At 39.4% G+C, this 21,770-nt stretch overlaps 1 protein-coding gene across 1 annotated transcript in view; it reads left to right on the top strand.

The window, feature by feature from the left end:
• CTEXP (kinase family with ARM repeat domain-containing protein) overlaps positions 1 to 21,770 on the top strand; it is a 341,359-nt gene that overhangs the window by 58,296 nt on the left and 261,293 nt on the right. The window contains exon 4 of the mRNA XM_089436322.1: positions 8,938 to 9,010. Within this exon, the coding sequence (XP_089292448.1) occupies positions 8,938 to 9,010 (73 nt within the window). The remainder of the gene's footprint in view (positions 1 to 8,937; positions 9,011 to 21,770) is intronic.

The raw sequence follows: 21,770 nt of genomic DNA, 5'->3' as shown, positions 1-21,770 counted from the left end.
AAGTCGTTCCATGTCCTCATGCATTTCCTCCAGCTGCCAAATAATTAGCGCGAAGTGGGAGCAAGCTTCCAACACTACTTTCTGACCAAATTTATCAATTTTGCTAAAGGCATACTCTAACGTTACCAGAATCTGGTCCTTTCCTAGATTTCCGCCACCTTCACGACTTGGGGAGGCCGTGGAGTTGGTCGAGCTAAATCTAACCTTAATCCGGAGAAGCTTCAACATCAACAAGTTCCATTTATAGTATGGTATGTCTCCACTTCCCATTCCAACAACCATCAAATAACATTGAATGTCTCTAATCTTGACCTGCATTCTTAAATCACCTGTATCCTGTAGTAGATCCTTCACCCAACGCCCAAGCATACTGCAATTACTCAACTGTGACGACATTGGAGTCCCAGCCTGAAAAGTCTTATGGCTCGAAGTGAAATTGCATTTAGCATGACACCATCTATCCTTGAGAATGAGGTTTCTCCTTTCTATCATCCATTTGGAGGAGCACTTAACCTGAGTCACCTTGCCTAGGGGCTGATAAACCAATGTAGTCATTATCGCAACATTAACAATGATAATTAATGGCATGACAGGCCTTGGGGCCTGATTATTCAGTTTTAATAAGTAGCATGACACCATCTATCCTTGAGAATGACGTTTCTCCTTTCTATCATCCATTTGGAGGAGCACTTAACCTGAGTCACCTTGCCTAGGGGCTGATAAACCAATGTAGTCATTATCGCAACATTAACAATGATAATTAATGGCATGACAGGCCTTGGGGCCTGATTATTCAATTTTAATATTTGGATTATTAAAACCTCCAACTTATACAAGCCAAGATTCATGGAATATGTTGATAGAGAGTGTCGCCTCAATCCTGGAAATGAACACCTTGTTCAAGTTTGGCGCCTTTGTTAGCCTTCTCGTCAACATTTTGATTATTTCTTCTCTTGATATGATAAAAAGTTATAAAATAAAAAATTTGAATTTGCCTCCAAATTCCTATATCTAGAGGTGTTTGATCTTTCTCAAGGGGGTCTTTGACTCTATGGAACTTTTGGATGGTTATCATCGTATCTCCAAATACTACTAGCTGACGAATTCCTTTTGCTAAAGCTATGTTCAAACCTTGCCAAAGAGCTAGGGCTTTTGCTTGATTATTTGAGGTCCTCCCCAATCCCCATGCGAATTTAGTCTCGATTTCTTCATCGGGGTGAAATATCCCCCAACATACCTAGATGTTAATAATATAACCTACATACATATTATTAATATTAATACTGGATTATTATAATAAAAATTATTAATATTAATACTGGATTATTATAATAAAAATTATTAATATTAATACTTTATTATTATAATATAAATTATTAATACTAATAACGTATATAATACTGTTAATATTAACCTATATAATATATTGTTAATATTAATATTATTAACATTGATATTATTAATATTATTTCTTTTTGTTTGCTAGGTAATTTGAGTCCTGAGATGACTAGAACGCCTAACATATGTCTTGAGTAGCCACAACCCAGGGGCATCTGAGCTATCAAAACTACTCGGGGATCACACTTGGCCTGGGCCACACCAGTCCTTAGCATGGCTGGATTTTTACCCACGAAGTTTTGAACTGGTGACCTTTTCACCACGAAGTGCTTGAACAGAACACCCTGACATTGTCTGCTCTATTCCCTGTGGGCTATATTATTAATAATTAGTAAGATAATTTGCTCTAAATAATTGGTCTTTTCTCTCTTTTGTGCTATGGAGTGGTAGTGTAGCAAACTTCTTATGGAAGATCTTTATTGGAGGGTTCTCTTTGGGATGATTATTGGTGATTTTTTGATGATGTGAGCTTTGTTAACATGAGTTATCTTCTTCTATCTTGTTCTTGTTGATTAATTAGGGTTTAATGAAAATTTCACCAAGGTTTTGTTAATGTTTTATGTATTTAAAATCTTCTTGCACAAGATTTTAATCAAGTTTCTCTTGAAGTGATCTAGGTTTAGCTCTCTCCCTTTCAATCTCCAAGGAAGATAGAAGGACTTTAGGGTTAAAGCATTGCAGAACAAAGATTTGTCTTCTTCAATTTCTTTGAATCCACATCCATCTCTTTTATTCCACAGATTTTTACTTTAGATTCCATTAGCCCAAGATGGAGAAATGCACTAATTTTATCTCTTGTGCCAATCTTTTAAATCCTCAAATATTTTCTTCTTTTATTTGTTCTAGGGTAAATTAGGGTTAGGCTACTGGAAAATCATTTATTTTATGCATTTATCTGGAAAAGTAAAAATATAATTTGCATGCATTTTCAGCGACAAATTAGGGCTGATGTCTAGGATTTATTTTGCTGCTACATGTGTTTTCCACCACAATTAACTGCTGTGATTTATTCAGTTGTTTATTCATTGATTAGCCCTAATTTTACACTTCTTTACCATAGATTCTGAGGCTTCTTATTGCTATTATAAATTATTTGTATTATGTAAATTGCTAGTTAAATCCCTAGTTTATATTAACGAAGTGTAATTTTTTGATTCAATATGTTTGGGAACCTATTTGAGCCTCTATTGGTTAACCTAAGCTTTTTAGATTGAGCCATAGGAACCCTTGAATTCACTGTCTTTGAATTATACCATGAATCACCCAGAACCCTAATTATTGCATACTTATCATTGGGTGAATCTTGTTGAACCCTTAGGGGGCATTTAGCCTGAGTCTAGTTGAGTTACTTGATCCCTAAGATCTATTAGGGAACCCTCCCTTGTGTTGGATAGTGTCCAACCATACAAACGAGGGGAGTAGTTGCTGAGGTGACAGTGGTAACTTTGCCATTATTGTGCTCAATCTAGGTTACTTAGTGAGGCTTTGGACTAAAGTGCTAGATTTTGCAGTAACAATCCCCATAATTCAAATTTTACAATAACATGAATTTTCCTTCAACCCTTACCATTGTTGTAAAAATCGGATTGGACCTAATTGAACTAGCTAGTTGGACCGATTTTGGGCTAAAAGTGGATCTGACCAGAGTCACTGACTAGAAATGGCCAGTTCGGTACCAAACGGGCCATTTTTCACCGGACTGGCCGGTTTTGTATGATACCATACGAAACAACATGGGGGGGCGAAAAGACCTTGTTTTTTTTTTGAGTTGGCCCACATCTAAAACAATCGTAGGCCCCTCTAAAACCTATTTCATGGATGAGGATGAAGATGAAGAAGAAGATGATGATTCTGATGATAGCCATTAGTACTAATAATATTGAAGTTTAGTACTATGCTTATTTTTGGACTCTAGAGGCCATTTAGAGCCTGTTTTTGATGTATTTTGGTTCAGAGATTATGCTTCAAAAATGATTGAAAGTGCCATATAAATTGTCAAATGATTGAACACATTAAGATTAATTGAAACTGCAATATAAATCCCAAAATTACTGAAGGCATTAAGACCACCTGAATTAATTTTTATTTTTATTTAATTGATTAAAGATGATTTTTATCACAGAGCAGTGGGAGGTAAAATGTCTCAGTTTTTGGTTTAAATCCTAAGTTACTGAATTTGTCTCGCCTGCCACTAGGATCCTTGTATCAGATAGGGATATGTCCATTATTTGGTCCGGATACTGATCTGTATGTAGATCCATCCAGGATATAGTGGTGATTTGTATCCTATATGCCAGATACGGCTTTCACACTGTATAGTGGAAATAAAAAAGAAATTTGAAGGAAAAAAAGACCTAAGTGAAAGAAACAAACAGGGAACCCTAGCTTAAAATGATCAAAGAGTCCCTCCACTCCCATTGTAACATAGAAACACATAAGAAAAGGATTCTCCAAACCTGTGTGTTTTGGAGCTTGGAATCAGATTTGGAAGCCTTTTCAGGCTCTTGCTGAGGAGATCTGCAGTAAACATGTTGCTCATGTTGCTGGATGCTTTTGGAGGAACAAATCTCTACTTTTACTCTTGGTTTTTTCATTTGTTTTTCACAGAAATGGATAGGGTTGTATTATAGGTGAAATCCATGGCTATTCTTATACAACATGGATACTTCTCTCTTTTATACTAGTTTTATAACATTTTCAGTAGATCTGAAAAAACAAAATACGATCTATATCTTTTTATATCTTTTACTGATTTGCCTGCAGATGTATTGCAGCACAAATAGACAACCTAGATAGATAGATAGGTATTGGACAAGCAAACTTACTGATTACCGAGAGATAAATGATTCAACTGTATTGGATTGCATGGTTATGTCACCTGACACGGGGATTCAAGTGTCTGACATAGACACGTTGATATATATATATATTAAAAATTAGATATTTCTTACACAAATTCTCATTCATGATACAAATTCATTGATTCAAGCATAGATCTTCATCTAGATGTAAGTTTTACAAAGTAACATTATGTATACAAATACAATTGTGACATAAATGATAAATCATAATACACATTCAATTGATCAATGATCCAATAGGAGAAAGACAAGATATTGTAGTTTTTTCATTAAGTCATCAAAATCAGAATGTGATACATAGGTAGTACAATGCCAAGGGCAAATAGAAATAGAAAATACAAAACAAATACAAGTCTACATGCCTCAAGGTAGTAGGTAGCTCATGAATCATCAATCCTCATCACCAAAATCAGCATCACTGTACTCTTCATCATGGTCACCACTGCTCTCCTCTGCTGCATCCTCCTCCTCTGTATCCAAAGTCATCTTTGCATCTGCTGGTGTGGAGGATGACCTCTCTACAGTATCAACATCATCAAATTTGATAGGCTCTAGCATTGGCTCGAAGTTGGCCAATGCCAAATCAACATTGCTGTCCAAACCCATATCTTTAGGAAAGACATCCCACATATTTGTCTTTCCCTTCAACCACTCATCCCTCTGCCTGTATATAAGACCAAGGTTGGTGTGTACATGCACCATTGTCTCTGCCCTGGACTGCTCAAGCCCACTTTGCTTGACACTATACAAATTCCCATGTGTGCTCCAATTCCTCTCGCAACAAGAGGATGAAGTCACTTGAGAGAGGAGCCTCATGGGTAACTGCTGTAGATGAGGGCTTGTTGCCCCATGAGTTGCCCACCAAGAACAGGGCTTCTTAGCCCCCTTGTCTCTAATCAGATCATATCCTGCAAATCGACTAGTGCCAGTGGAAAACTTTGCAAAGGCATCCTGCATCTCATCAAGGGATGCTCTATCCTGAAAAATCCCCCTGAATGCATCTTTCCTCCCGTGTGATATTTCACCATCCATGTGAGGAGGGAATTTGCGGGAAGGTCCACCATTCAGCCACTCATGGCTGTAGTATTTTGGGTTCAATGAGTGAGCCACACAATGCAAAGGTGTGCAATTCTTGTCCCATCTGCTGACAAGAATATCCTGTATTGTGGTGAAGAAGGCCTCTGACGATGTCTCATAAGCGAGGCACTCACTTTGTAAAATAATGCTCCTCACAGACTCAATCATGGAATCCCATCCCTTATAAACCTCTCCTAGGATGGGTTGGTATGTATTTGCAAATCGAAGCAAAGAAATGATAGGGTCCATGATCTTAATAAGTAGATTTACCCTCTCCCACCAAACATCATCTAACACTGTGTTCTTCACTCTTTTTAAGGTTGCTTGATCTGTCTTTCTCCAAAAAGACCAAAACTCTAAAATAACCATGGCCCCAAGAGTGCTCTTGACCTCCCTCAACCTCTTCAACATGATGAATGAAGAGGCAAACCGTGTATCTGCAATCTTCAACAATGATAGATTGGTGTACCCCTTATGGATAGTGAGGGCGTTTGTATGATTTTGTACAAAGTTGCAGATATGCTGTGCATCCTCAATAATGCTTCCAATCCAAAGCACATTAGAAGCAATAGATTTAAGTACTAAGTTCAATGAATGTACAATGCAAGGTGTCCAAAACACTTGTGAATATTTAGCTTCCACAATCATGCCAACAACATAAGAATCAACACCTACATCTTCAATAATTTTAATAAACAACTCACCCATATATTGTGCATCCTTGGATTGTCCAACTGCATCCACTGATTTCAAGAAAACTGGACCATTCAAGGAAAACACCATGAAGTTGATGAGTGGGTGTTGTGCTGGATCTGCCCATCCATCAGAAACAATGCTAACCCCAAATGTTGGCCATGATGCTTTAATAGGCTCAAGCATTTTGTCCACCTCTTTCTTTGCCTCCGTCAACAATGTGGTTCTAAGCTTCTCTGATTCAGGAGGCACATACCCTGATGGAGCCCCTTGAGTTAGAGCTTGGCACATCTCAATAAATAGAAGTGAGTGTGAAACATTAAAGGATATGAAGTTCTGATTTAAAAAAAGGCAATGGTGTGATCAGGCTCTTCCCCTTTCTCTTTCTGAAAAATCTTGTTCATTGGACCAAGTGCAATTGCCTTTTTTTTAGTTGCTTGTCCCCCACGAGAACTCTCAAATGGGAATTTGTTGCTGCTTTTCCTCAAGAATGGAAGGGGGTCATCATTCTTGTCTTTTTAGATTTTGCAGCCACATTTTCCATACCAACATTGACCTCTCTTTCCATTTCTTTCCTCTTTGGTAAAGGCACCTTTGTACAATCTGCAATTCCACAAGTTGGCAAAGCCAACAAATGAACTTTCACACGGTAATATGTGCTCATGAAATTAATGTTGCAATAGCTGCATTTCCAACCAACATTGCCTCTTCGCTTCATCTTGCTGCTTGACCCTTGCTATCTTGTGACATATTTCCACCAGGGATATTTGTTATCTTGAGGATGTTGTTTTCCCTCAACATTTGAAGCTGTTGTTGCAGCCCCACTTGCACTAGAGGGAACACTTGCAGCAGACCCTGATGAAATTGGAATAGGAGGGGCATCTCCAATGGGGACATTCTTCCCCTTCCTTTGCCCCTTCCCTGCTGCCCTAGATTGAGCCATGAATGCTGTAGAAAAATAAACAAAAAATGCACAAATTTATAAAAGAAATGCACATGCAAATTGTTGTAATAAAAATGCAAAAAAAATAGAGAGAAAATGCATTTACTTGTTGCTTGAATCTCCTTGAGAATGCTCCCACACCCTTTTTTCTTTGCTCTTAGCTCTCACACACCCACAGCTCACTGACATTGACTTTGGTGAAGAAAAGAATGGAAAAATCGCATTTTTAAATGCGCACGGAGGGAAAAATTCTGCCACATGTGTCCTGGAATCGGGACACAATCGGACATGATCCAGAGGACACGTGTCCCATCGAATTGTGTCCGATTCAGGACACATGGGGCCAGAGGAGTGAATCCGGTTTCTTAGTAGAAGCTCTTTCTTCAGCACCTTCATGATTGGTACCATAAAAGGAATTATTGGCTGCTTATCCTTGAACCCACTGGACAAGCTCTTCTAGTCTTTTTTGGATATCTCTGAATCCCCCTTGCATTCTTCTCTCCTGGGTTTGGATCTCGTTGATGCAATCCTAATTTTCCTTTTCTTTGGCATAGAGACTGTCTAAATGAGCAATGATCTCATTCCTTATCTGCTCAGTAGAGTTGAAGGCTAATCCTCAGCTTTTAATTGTATACTGTCTGAGGGAAGATTTGGATGCCTCTTATGCTTGATTTCTTCATTGCCTTGTATGTTTGCTGCTTTTTTGGCTTATTTGTTTGATGGTTTTGTGTTTTGTGATTTGTTTAGGTTGCTTTTACCTTGGCCGTAGGAAAATTTTGTTTGCTGGTTTGCCTCCTGTTCTGTGTTTTTGCTTGGGTGTTTTAAATTTTTTGACCTCTTTTAATTGTTTAGCAAGTATGGATTGTTTTTGTTTATGTGATCATCTTATTGGCTGATTTCTCCAACTTTTTGCTGCTTTTTCATTGACCCGTGATTTTTTTGTTCATTATAGAATTCAGTTAATGCTGGGCAGTGTGTCAACCATCTGAATTCTTGGTGAAAAATGACTGAAAATCCCTACTTTGGGCTTTTGTTGACAATTGTGGAAAAAATACAGCCTACAGAGGCTGGGTCCTATAAATGGATTTTCCATGAACGCGACAGACAGTACAATGGGCCATACACCAGGGCAAAAGCCATTGTACTGGGCCTTCTGGAATTGAAGTGAAAGTATCTTGTCTCAGATCTTAAGAGGAAACATGGGAAGGGTTTGAGTGTTGAAAAAAAAGGTCCAATATAAAAGCATGTGAGGTGAGGGCGACATGGAGGCCAATGTTACGAATATTATTTTGGGAGTATATATCACCGATGGTATGGAAATATACTAGTTGGAAATGTCAGGGAAAATATTTTAAATTATTGGAAAAATTTGGAAATATCAGGATTTGAAGTGAAATCGCCACCTACTTTCGATTTGCAAAACAACCAAGATGCTCTGCATCTAAGCCTCCATTGTACCAGGTCAAATTTTCAAGAGCACAATTTTAGGGCCTCTTGAAAAGTCACTTTATTCAACGTGCATTCATCATATTGGAATGTTAAACACTAGAAAATATAGGGAAACATATAAAAAATATATGAGCCATCTCCCATGTTTCATTGATGGCATTGAACCTCCATGGTTCGTGAATTCATCCTCGGGAAATAGGGGACGCTTTCCCAGTCCTCATAGATGTGTTGCCGTAGCATATAAGTTGTTGGTTAAAAATCTTAGTTATGAAGATGACAAGGTTAGAGTTTAGTGGTTATTTTTATGGGGGTCTTGATGCATTTCATGTTGATTGTCAATTATCTCAAAGATTTGGAAATGCACCCTTTGACGTTTGTAAGTGTTTGGCAGCTAATTTATTGGCTGAAATTTTATATAGAATTGAAGGGAACCTATTTCATGGTTATTATGGTTTTTATTTTTTATCGTATCTTATTTATTATGAATATTATAGCTACGGAATTTGTGGACTGCAGGGATGAATATTATGCCTGGGGACTGCATCAAATTGCCAAAGCTGTTAGCTTCCTCAACAATGATTGTAAGCTTGTACGTGTACATTTGTCTTTTATCATCTGTTGAAAGTGAAATATTTGTTATGCTGCTTGCTCTTTCGATAAATTGTCTATTTCACTGTTCATATTTGAACATGAAGAAACATTATAGATTGAAGGATAAATAAATTTAGTGCTGGCTACAATTTGAAGTTCTTTGGAAGTATGCTCCAAGAGGTTTGTGCTATAAATTCCAATAGTCACAGAACTTTTTTAAGAGTGTTGTGAGTTTTACACATGCAACTGTGGACAGGAATACACGCACTAGACTGAGAAAGAGTGGATTGATTTATTAGATGTTGAAATGTCTAATTGCATTGTAAGAGAGAACAGGACTACATTATGTAACTCGCAAATACTTAACTATTAACTGCTACATTAAGTGCCCCATTATTACATCATTCGATTAGTGAGCATTTATTAATTGTCTAAGTCCTAAGTTCAAAATATGACCATTATCTCCAACACCCTCCCATAATGGTCATGTTACCTGCTTGTTCAAGAAACAAAAAACAAAGGTGTTGGACAAGCAAGATATTTGCAGCAGTCCACAAGATAATCTTCACAAATAGCAACTAGAAATGAACTGTATCCAACAAAGTTGATGAAGTACAATTTATGTCACCATCCATTTTTCTGGCCATTGACTCACCAGTAGGATGAGAGCCAATATGGCTGAAGAGTCAGCCTTTTCACCATTGAAGTAGAAGTTGGCTTGTTTACTGAACTCACCTTCTCCACATCTTGACGGTCCAGCATATGAAGGTTTTGTGTTTGCATCTATAAGGAAACACCATCATGTTCACTCCCCCTGAGGGTCTTCTTGTTTACCACTTAATTGTCACCCTCTGGTAGGGACTTCTGCTTATGAATTACAACAAATAATGCACAATATATGTGCTGTTTTCCTTCTCTTCTTTGCTGATTTTAGCTTGTTTTAGTAGCAACATTATCCAGGGCTTCATTTCTTGAGCTTTGTCTCACCTAATACCTCTTTGGCCTAGGTGTTATGGCTGAGTTTTCAGTGAAATTACAGTCTTCGTTTTTCTGAACTGTCCTTACATTTTCAATGCCTAGCAACTGGAATATATCTCCTTCTGTCACACCCATAGCAACCATCCTTTGCCATTCTTTACAACAATAAAATTAAAAACACCTATTTTTGCTGAAATTTATATGTTTGTGAGCTATGTTTCATTATACTACTTATCTAATGTATATTTTTCATCAAACAAGGAACATAATAAACATTTTTAATCAATACCTTCATAACTCTTAGATGAAGTAGGACATTTCCCTTTCCTATAGCCCTGTATTCTTCTCTACCACCCATCACAACAGAATCAGACGTCATATTTTCTTCAATGCTAATAATGTTAAAGTTTTCAATAAAATTTGCATAGGAAGAAGGCAAAATTTTCAGAATTATAACCACCATATCTTCTTCTTCTTTTGTCCTTTCAAGTGATTCTGATTGATCTCTAGTATCTTCGACTTTTTACAAATGATCTTACAAGGAGTCAAATTCCTTTATTTAAATTGTGAATAACATATATATAAGAAAAGAAAAACTGCCCTGCCTTTATCTGAGGTTTCATGCATCTTCCTTAGCCCCCCCCCACATAACAAATGCATCATTACCATCTTGAACTTCAGGAAGCATTTCATTCATTATCCAGAGCTTGATCAACATCACTACCTCTTTGTTCTTCACATCATGCTTTCCTTGGACAGATTGGTTTCACTCTAGATTTCCTTTCCAATACATGTTTGTCCAAATATCTATGTTCAAATATTGCAAGCATCTTCTGTTTCCATGATTTAAAATTCTGACTATTAAATTTTTCATTTCCATCCAACAACATATGGGATAAACTAGCCATTTTTAATTGTTTAAACATATTTGAGTTCTCTTGACACTCAATGAATAACAAACCTTCTTACAGTGTCATGACTTTGGTTTTGGTAATGTAGACCCGAAAGCACATTTCCAGCGAAACTTTTCAGCCATCCACAAAATTCATAAAATATCTCTTTTAGAACTTCTTAAAAGAAAAAGCTGAATCATCAACAGGGTTACCAAAATTGACCCTTATCATTGAATTCGGGGTTAGCAGCAGTGACATATTCTATTTGTCATTACCATTCAGTTTTACAATGGTGGCTTAGCTGCTCTATTCCCTTTGCAAGCAGGCTTATGCCCAGACTACCAGATGATTGATCACATCTTCACCCTTAGAGCCATCATTGAATAGGCCTGCCATCACTCTTCATGAGTTTATAGTTGCTTTTCTGGTTTTTGGAAAGCTTTTGACATGGTTCTGAGGGAGTCACTATTCCAGAGACTTCGCGACATTGCATATGAAGATCGTCTTAACTGCTATCATGATACTGTATGAGTTAGTGCTGGGGCGTCTCAAGATGGCGCATTGTCTTTCAGACTTCATTAAGAGCAAGGCTGCTTGGAAGCGGGAAGCGGAAGTGGAAGTGGGAGTGGGGAGTGACAATTTTCAGAAGCTTCCGGGTCGAGAGTGAATCCGGAGTGATTTTTATATAATATATATTTTTACATATTTTGATGCATACATGTCAACAAAAGCATGTAAAATGATGAATTGGTTATAAAAAGCATAAAAACATGGATTAAACCATATAACATCAATCATCTAGTAGTTATAATCTTAATCAACCACAGGTCCACAAATTACAAGTTACAACGTCTTGTTTCTCATGATTCATCAACCTTAAAGTTTCAAAGTTTCAAAATTCAATATATAACATTTGTCTTCACTAAAGTTGTACCTGTAACCATTACCAAACTATAACAAAGAATATCAAACATGAAATGAAACGTTTCAACTTTCACAAAGCATCATATTCATAATTCATTACTAATGAGTTATAATCAATGTTTTAAGACTCCGACTCCGACTCCGACTCGGCCGAGGATCGACTCCGACTCCGAAACGGTAATGACTCGGCCGGCTCGATTTCAATGACTCGGTCGTTGTAAAAAATACATTAAATATATTTTTTTTTTAATAAAAACATAATTTTAAATATTTTAAACATAATTTTAAATATTTTTATTCATGTTTCCAAACACACAGCATTATAATATAGATGGAAGACAACATATGATCAAAGTAGGCTCATGAACCAATCCACTATATCAAAATGGTACCCAATGGCAATACATAGTCAACTGTCATACATGATCAAAGACTCAAAACAAAATACAAATAACCAAGGAGGCTAGAAATGGCCTCTACAACAAAAGTAAACTGTGATGGTGACCAGACTGCAATACTAGTACTACTGGCTAGTAGCTACTGCCAGAGGAGCCAAGATCATCTCGACCAATCTCTGGATCATCATCATCAGAGTCAGACAAGGGGCCCCATGGCTCATCATCATCATCGTCTCCAACTGCAACTGTAGAAGTGGTACCAGTACCGCTAGCAGGCTGTGCAGCAGATGCAAGCTGAGATAGAGTAGATATGCGGCTGCGCTTCTGTCGTGGCTGAGCAGAGGAAGCACCTACAACTGGAGTCCTTGCTGGCTGTGAGACTGAGGCTGGTGGATTGGGATCTGCATTCAACTGAACAGGCTGAAGTGGATGTTCAAGTTCATCAAGATCCTCATCAGGATCAAACTCTGGTGGACGACTCTCCACTACCCAATCTGATGTTGGATCAATGTCTTCCAACACAATGGGATCTGAATCAGGTCTTTTGTTCAGCAATTGGTTTCGTCTGAGCCGAAGGTTGTATTGGACAAAAACTAGATCATTCAACCGTTTTTGATCCAAACGGTTTCTCTTCTTTGTGTGAATCCTCTCAAAGATAGACCAATTGCGCTCACACCCAGATGCACTGCAAGTTTGACTCAAAATACGAATTGCAAACCTTTGCAATTGAGGGCACTGGCCACCAAAGGCCTCCCACCATTGTGCTGCAAAAAACATAGGAGTGTAATGAATTATGAGTTAGATGAAGGCTGAAGCTCAACAAAATTACAAATTATATCTAACTTTCAAATTATAAATGATTTAACAAACTTTAATAAAAAAAGTAAAACTGTAAAACCATTAAGAAATTGAAAATTGAAATTTTTGTTTACCTGGCTCATCTGCTTCTCTTGCAATCTTTGCTAGGTTCTTCCCAAAGGTACCTGTTGCATTGCTGAAGGATGTGACCTGTTGATGTATCTCCAGCTGATCAGACTCCGATGGGATCATGCGTTCAATGCAATCAACCAGTCCATCTCTGACCTCCCCCCTCAAAGCTCCTGACTCCTTAGCTTTATAATGATACCGTGGGTTCAAAAAATACCCAGCTGCATGTATAGGGCGATGGAGTTGATTGTTCCATCTTTCATCAATGATTGCCCAAATGGGCCCATACTTTGCCACTCTATCCTTGTATGCTGTCTTTATTTGCTCCTTTTCTTGATCCATAGCCTCATAAATGAAGCCCATAGCCAACCTTTCCCCATCCACCAACCGCAACACCTTAACTAGTGGCTCAGCAAGCTTCACAATCTCTGCTGCCTTTCTCCAAAAAGTTTCTTCATTGACTTTCCTTTTCAATTCTTTGCCTTCTGGTTTGTTAGACCAATTGCTTTGATTCCATTCATCACTGGAAAACATCTTTTGCAAGTTTTTATGTTGGGAAAGCATAGATTGCAATGTCAAAAAATGTGTAGCAAATCTAGTGATGGCAGGCCTAATAATATCCTTGCCTCCAGTGTGTTTCCTCATGAGACTCAAAACCAGTGTATGATTGTAGATAAATTTTGTTATGCTTTTGGCATTATCTACAGTGTTTCTGACCCAATCTAATTTTCCAATATCCTCAAGCATGAGGTCTATGCAATGTGCAACGCATGGGGTCCAAAAGATGGTATTGTGTTTTTCCTCTAACAGTTTACCAGCAAGAACATAGTTAGAGGCATTATCTGTGATGATTTGAACAACATTAGCCACCCCCACCTCCTCAATAACCTCATCCAATAGCTGAAACAACAAGTGGCCATCTTTTACCTTATCAGATGCATCAACTGATTTTAAAAACATGGTTCCCTGTGGGCAGAAGACAAGAAAGTTTATGATGGTACGGTTTCTTTGATCAGTCCATCCATCTGACATGATGGTACACCCTGTTCTTGCCCATGAGTCCCTGAACTCTTGCAAATACTCATTAATGGATTGAATTTCTTTCTGCAAACGAAACCCCCTTATCTCTTGCATAGTAGGGCCTTTGAAGCCTTTTCCAGCAGCATGTATGGCATCAAACATAGGCTCACAATATGGTGAACGAGCAGCATTAAAGGGGATATTAGCATCATACCACCATCTAGCTATGTAGTCACAAGGAGTCTCCCTCAATTCTTTCTTCCAATGGTCATCTAAAGTGGGCTGAATTTGACCTTTACTAACTTCAGGACCATGTGCATCTGATGGAGAGGAGGGAGTGAAATAAATTTTGATAGTCACATCACCCTTTGTCAAATTCATTCTACCCTTTCCCTTATCTTGAACAGAACCAAAAGAGGGAGGAACATAACGGAAAGGGTTGGATGCCTCAGTTTGAGGGATAGAGGAAGAACCCTCAAAATCATAGTGGGGGTTGGTAGCCATCATTTTTTGTATCTCCCTCTTCCTCCCAATTTCAGCCTGTATCTCTTTTTGCCTAGCCTTATCTTCTTTAAATTTCTCAAAGCTGGCCAACAAATTCTTTCTAATCTCCTCAATTTCTGATGAGGTACATGGGGTAATTTGGCCTCTAATCCCTGCCAAGTGTTGTTTCAGCCTATTAATGCCCCCAGGACCTTCCTTAATTTTCCTATGGCAAAATTTGCAATGCATCTGACTATCAACCATTTCAACATATGCCCAAGGAGGATCTTTTGCTCTAGGTGCCATTTTTTGACTAGGAAAACAATCTGAAAATGAAAAAAAAGAAAATTGATTCAATGTTCATTTATTTGACAAAAAACACTCTCTAAGCTTTCTTGATATGCACCTAAAATTTACTAAGCAAAAACAGATTTATAGAGGTGGAAAAAAATACCTCCAGGCACAAACTGCCTCCTCAAGCTTGCTCCAAGAATCAGCTCCTCAATGCTGCTCCAAATGGCTGCCCAAGAAGCTCCTCACTCTAGCTACAATGCTCCTCCAAGACTCCTCACTGCTGCTCCAAAACAAGCTCAAGAACTGCTCACTAATTCTCAAAGAAGACTCTCACTCAAATGCATAAGACTGTTGTGAGTGAATGAGAGCATTTGGGTGTCTTAAATAGGGTTTGGGAGGGGGAAATGGACCCCAAAAGCATTTAACAAATTACTATTACCCTTTGGAATCCATAAACTGCATTTAACTTTGTCAAAAATTACAAAAAAAGTGAAATTTTTTTAACATTTACGCTGCCCAGCCGTCCCAACATTGACTCGGCCGAGTCATAACGGACCCGGCCGGGTTGACCGAGTCACATATGACTCGGCCGAGTCATATGTGACTCGGTCAACCGAACCGGGTAGCTCGCCGAGTCACTCCCCAGGCCATCGACTCGGTTCGACTCGGCCGTTTTGTAAAACAGTGGTTATAATCACCAACTTCAAGCTTAAATTGTCATATGTTGTTTACAAAAAATACCATAATAAATATGAAAGAGTCAATAGTTATAAAAAGTACTAGAAACTAGAAAAGACAAGTAAATCTATTATCTACTACATTTTCCTCTTGCCACGAGAAACTTCTAATTTCATTTCTCATGATTTATTGGGAGTCTCCTCCTGCATAGTCGGACAACCACGTCCAAAACTAGAAGGAACATGACCTCCACGTGACGCTGCAAATGGAGGTGGCGGTAAAGCTGGTGCAATTGGAGCACTGTTAGTGGATGATGGGGGTGACATGGCTGTTGATGCTGCTTCATTCACTTCTTTCAAAAGTTTTGCTTCCAATTGTTCCAAATGTAAGGCTCCATCTTCCAAATTGTCCTCTTTCGGGTTGTTGTCTCAAGTGTCATATGCTCTATCATATCGAGCCCAGTCACTATAATTTGTCAACAACCTCAAGTTATAGTGTTCATAAACCAAGCTTTCTTCTCGGTTTTCATTGAGGCAGCTTCTTTTGACATTGTGGATGAAGCCGTAGGTGCTCCAACACCTCTTTGCATAAGAAGTATTAACTCCCTATGAAAGCACTTTAATTGCCAATTTTTTCCAAAGCCCCCCTGGAGCCATACATGTTCCACAACACAATAGGATCCATTCTACATCTGTCATCAATAGCATGCAATGAACCAAACACTCCAGTTTGCTTAATTCTCCACGTAATCTGGCACACTCCACCCTATCAGGGACTAGCTTGTCCAATGCGGTCATATACCCATTTTGTACCTCTGGATCTGTATGGGGTTTTCTTCTAACCTCACGCCACATGTAGGTTGTTCCAACCAAGATAGGGAGTAGTATTTCGGTGTAAGGACATACACCAAGGCATGGAGTGGAACATTAAGATATACCTTGGGGTCGCTCTCGTAGCGCTTCTATGCGTAGTGTGCTTCGGGAGCGGATTCAGGTGGGGGGGGGTGCTCCCTCGCAACCCCTGATTCAGAGTACCGTTGGGTTGAAGCAAGGGGTCCCCTCTCTTTGACTCTCTTTGGGATTTATATTGATGAGCTCGAATCTTTCCTCCATGAGCACATATCGGAGGGTGATGGTTACTTACTGCACCATGTTTTGATCTCCTTGCTCTTCTTTACTGATGACTTGGTCTTGTTGGCCTCTACTCTGAGGGATTACAAAGACAGATTGACGCGTTGGCCAGTTTTTGTGACCTTCGTAGCTAAATGTCAACCTAGGTAAAACGGAGGTTCTAATCTTTAATGCCTCGAAGAACTCTATTACAGACCTACACTTCTATTATCGCGCGATAGAGATTGAGATGACCACATCTTACACCTACTTGGGGGTACAATTCACAAGGCCCATATTTGGTATGCAAGAGGCATTGCAAACTCGACTTAGTAAAGCCAACGACTCCTTAGCCCTCATTGAGCAACTGTTCTTGCAGGCGCAGTTCCAAGACATCTCATCTAAACTGCACCACATGGAGGCCATTATTAGGCCCACAACACTCTATGGTTCTGACATTAAGGGACCAATTTACTACAGTTAGAATTGGCCACAACGGAGAGAGTCCAGGCCTTGCTTCTCCGACGTATCATCTGCTGCAAATGCGTAGTTCCTCAATCCATTATTCAGGCAAAGTTTTGGGTCCACCCATTTTGCCCTGAGGTCATTTTCTGTGTGGCCTCTTTCCTCGATAGAGTCAGGGCTTACAAAGACTACTACTGGGAGAGAGAGATACCCTTATCTTTCACTTTTCTCTTTGGAGGCCATTGCTTCGGACACTCCCTTGGGTTGTGCTTGTGGATGGTTGGCAAAGACATCTCCTTCAGTTTATGACCATCTCTGCATAGTGCCTTTCTTCAATTAGTTTCTCCCTTGACAGAACAACACATCTCTTACCGACTCGACATAAACTAAATCAGACCATCAAAGAGGATATCTACAGATTATACATTCAGGTCACTTGGACATCCCCCTTGGTGAGCCTTGGCCCAAAGATGTCCTTCTACCTAGAGCATTTTTTGGAGCTGCAAGATGGCCTCATCATCCACCCCCTTATACTTGCAGGCACTAGATGCAGTCACTCAAGATCCCATTGGGGTAGCTTCGAGTTGGGTCCCATCGACTTTGGGTAGAGACGGATCACCATATACCATGATTTGACAAGGTCTGCCGATTGTGCCACCTACAAGAGCCGAAGATCGAGATGCACCTCATTTTTTGGTGCCTCGTGTACTATGAGATCAAAGGATGATATCATTGCCTATATAGAGAGTTCGGAGGATCCCTCTATCCTTTCTTTCAGTATCCTAACCAGAGATTTCTAGCCCTCTTCATCAGGGAGATTTTTAGACATAAATCTCAAATCCTACATACCACGCCTCACTTAGGGATGATTTAGATGATCACATCATGCTTTCAGATCGATCTGACTGGTCGAAGCAACAAGCGATGAGCTGAGTTCCATGGTATTTTAGATAGTAGAGTAATGAGACCTTGAGTCTCCCCTTAGCACAAAACAAACTTACCCAAGCCTGCAGAAAACAATGTTAGGGTGAAAATGAAATGCCAAACTTAGAAAATAGACCAAAGAGACTCAACGCTAGGGATGGGAGGCCCTACTAGTCCTATGACTTAGGGCAAAGAGGCCAAATAGCCTAGTAGTTGTGTTTGCAGGTCGACTCAAGGGTTTGGCAAGGGTTTGAAGTGAGTGACATATCATTTTTGCCATTGATCAATATTTGTTTTAGCTAAATCTTTGTTTTGAAGGTTGATCTACTCTTTTGAAGAGTTTCATCTCACACAAGAGGTCAACTAGTCATAAAGTAAGGCCATAAGGCGTAAGGGTTTGCTCTCTAACCTTGTCACTTTCTCACTGTTTCATGAATGATATATGAAGAATGTTGTTGACAACATCATAATATCTGAATACACATCTTAAATAAGCTATTAAACACTTTGGCATAAGCCTCTAATCATCTCACATTAAATCTGTGTTAAGAAAGAGTTGTGGCATTGCATTTATAATTTTCTAAGTGATTTTGGTAAACTGTCATGTGATTTCTAAGGTCTGATATAAATTATACTAAATGCTAAAGGAACACCTAAATTCATGAGAAAATCATTTTGAGGCTCATTTCTCCCAATGGCATAGTGATTTAAGTGGTTTTGTCACTCTTGTCATTGGCATAATTTTGCATATAAGTGTTTTCCAACAACTAATGAATTTGTGCTCTAATAGAGTCAACCTCATCGTGAAGAAAATCTAATTGCATATCTTGTTGTGAGGCTTCTCGTCAACCTATATAGACCATGCTCTCTAACTCCAAGCATGATACCAGCAGAGCTAGAGCCTCTAGGCCTGAGTCTTGCCTTCCCATTCTGGAACAAGGCCTCAAACCCCTTCTTCTCGATCATCGAGACAAAAATCACGCTATATCTGAGTCCTGGTACAAATGGTACATCCTGGACCCACATCACTCGTCCTGTCTTTGTTATGAATTAAATATTCTCTAACTCCAAGCATGATACCAGTAGAGCTAGAGCCTCCAGGCCTGAGTCTTGCCTTCCCATTCTGGAACAAGGCCTCAAACCCCTTCTTCTCGATCATCGAGACAAAAATCACGCTATATCTGAGTCCTGGTACAAATGGTACATCCTGGACCCACATCACTCGTCCTGTCTTTGTTATGAATTAAATATTCATAACTATATATATATATAATAAATAATAAAATATTAAAATAATAATAAATAAAAATCAATTAATAATTAGTAAATAATTTAAATTAAGCTAAGTTACTCAATTAGTTTTGAAGAGGCATTATTTCAAAGATGCGTGTCTTTTGGGCTCGTGGCCAGTCAACTCCTATAAAAGAGAACCACCCTAGCCTTGTAAAACCATCATCGATTATTGAATAAATATTTATATTGTTTTACATACAAATGTATAATTCATCTGTGAATATAAGTGAACAAAAAAATTCTTGTTCCAGTCTCCATCCTGAATGACTCAACTCTCGATCCTTGGATCTCCTTCTGACTCTTGTCGCCCAACACCATGTGCAACTTCGAGTCCCATTCAGCTGGAGTCTTAAAAACCTCTTGTGACACTGTCATATGCTTCGACGCACCATTGTCCACGTACCATCCATCTTCATCGATAGTACCCTGTGAGAAATGAGAGATCATGGCAAAGTCCTCCTCCAATCCCCTGGTAAGATCATCTATCTCAGCAGAAGTGGAAACATCGATGACTTGCTTTCCTTTCTTCTTCTCGTCATCTCCCTTCTTCTTCATCAGACATCTCGACGAAAAATGACCCATCTCGCCACAATTTAAACACTTGACCTTACTCAAGTCCTTCTGCTTACCCTTCATTCGCGCTGCAAGTCCCACACCATCATTGAAAGTCTTTTTCTTTGGATGAAGATCCTCATCTCACAACTCTTCTTGATTGAAGTCCTCCCACAACCTATTCTAGTCTGGCAACTTCTCTCTAGCAATGATTCCTTTGATGAAGGGCTTCCGTTCCTCAGTGAACCCTCCAAGGTAATCCTCACCATATCTACATCTGAAATAGTCACACTGATGACAACAAGCTCATCTTTGACTTGAGACAATCTCATCAGATACGAAGTCACGCCTTCACCCTTTATCATCTTGGTGGACTTCAACTTATCCTCCAATACCAATACCGGTTCTCGTTCTTATTCTGGAACAAATTTCTGAAGAGCCATCCACATCTCATGTGCGGTGTTCTTCCCAGACAAATGAGGTACTAGGGCATCCTTCACACCATCAAGGATGATCAATCTCGTCCTCATATCCAAATCCTTGTACACTTCAGCACCTTTGGGTCAGTTGGCTTCTTGATGGCTTTCTCGGTGAACTCCCATATCCTGTTGACCTGCAAGATCAACTTGATCCTTTCCTTCCATGGACTATAGTTGGACAACACCTCCAACCTGTCCTCATACCAGATACCAGCCTGCAACTTCGACATTGTCACCTTTAATGTGACCAACTCCCTCTTAAGCTGTACTTTGCTGTGCACAACTCTGATTCATTAACTTCCAAAGTAGCTCAGACACACTTTGATACCATGTTGAATTTCCACGATCTTGGGTCTAGGTTAGAGTCTTAGAATCACTGACGCTACCAAACCAAGAATCTCAACCAGAACTACTTTGTACAACGGAAAAATCTAAATCTATAAATCACATATGCACAAGTATACACAATTTTTAACAAAATTGTACAATAATGTACAACACATTCTTCGTTATATTAAACCAAATATAAATAATACAATAGTCTATGGTATACAAGATACAATGACAAACTTTGCTGCAACTTCTATGTCGTATCTTGTCTTGCCGGTCCTTTGCATCGTACTGCTCACTAGCTGCCCCTTAGTCCTTCAAAGGACAACACATCGAGACTCCAGGAGGGCTGCCACCTAACACTGCTGCAAGTCACTTCTGTTGCATGTACACGGGTTGATCCAATCTGCTCTCTAGGTTGGCCAATTCCCGAGCTCCAATCTGCCAGGCTAGCAGTCACCTTTGTCCATCAAAGTGTTGCACATTCGGCACCAAACTTCACCCAACCTTCAGCTCTCTTCGTCACGTCAAGATATCTTGTCTAGGGCTACTTTGGGTAGCCAACACACTGCCCTCCACTAGACCAGTGGCACCCAATCCAATCACTGCAAGATCTGCTCTAATGAAGGCTCTCAATCACCCAATCAAGCCTCCAACTTGGCTCCCACGGGCTGCTCAATAAACTGATCCAAACTGGTCAAAACTTTGACCCAACACACGACACAAACTGCTGCTCCAAGTCTGCTTTACTGCTGTTGTGATAGTGATTGGTTAGGGCACCTTAGACTGCTGCAACAACCCTCAAACAGTCACCCAAACAACCCTTAAATGCTGTGGCCTACCCTAGTGTGAATCCTTTGCCTCCACGTTGAAGATTAGGAAACAATACAACCCAAAAACAACCCACACTATCACCTTGCTGTGGTGCTATGGCCTACGGCCTACCACACAACCTTGCTGTAGCTTACGACCCCTTCTAAATAGAGTTTCCAGCCCACACATAAACCCAAA

The sequence above is a fragment of the Pinus tabuliformis genome, chromosome 5_2 (assembly GCF_031772625.1).
Source record: "Pinus tabuliformis cultivar Carrire ecotype Pingquan chromosome 5_2, CPIR1, whole genome shotgun sequence".
Taxonomy (NCBI): domain Eukaryota; kingdom Viridiplantae; phylum Streptophyta; class Pinopsida; order Pinales; family Pinaceae; genus Pinus; species Pinus tabuliformis.
This window is presented reverse-complemented; position numbering and strand designations above follow the sequence as displayed.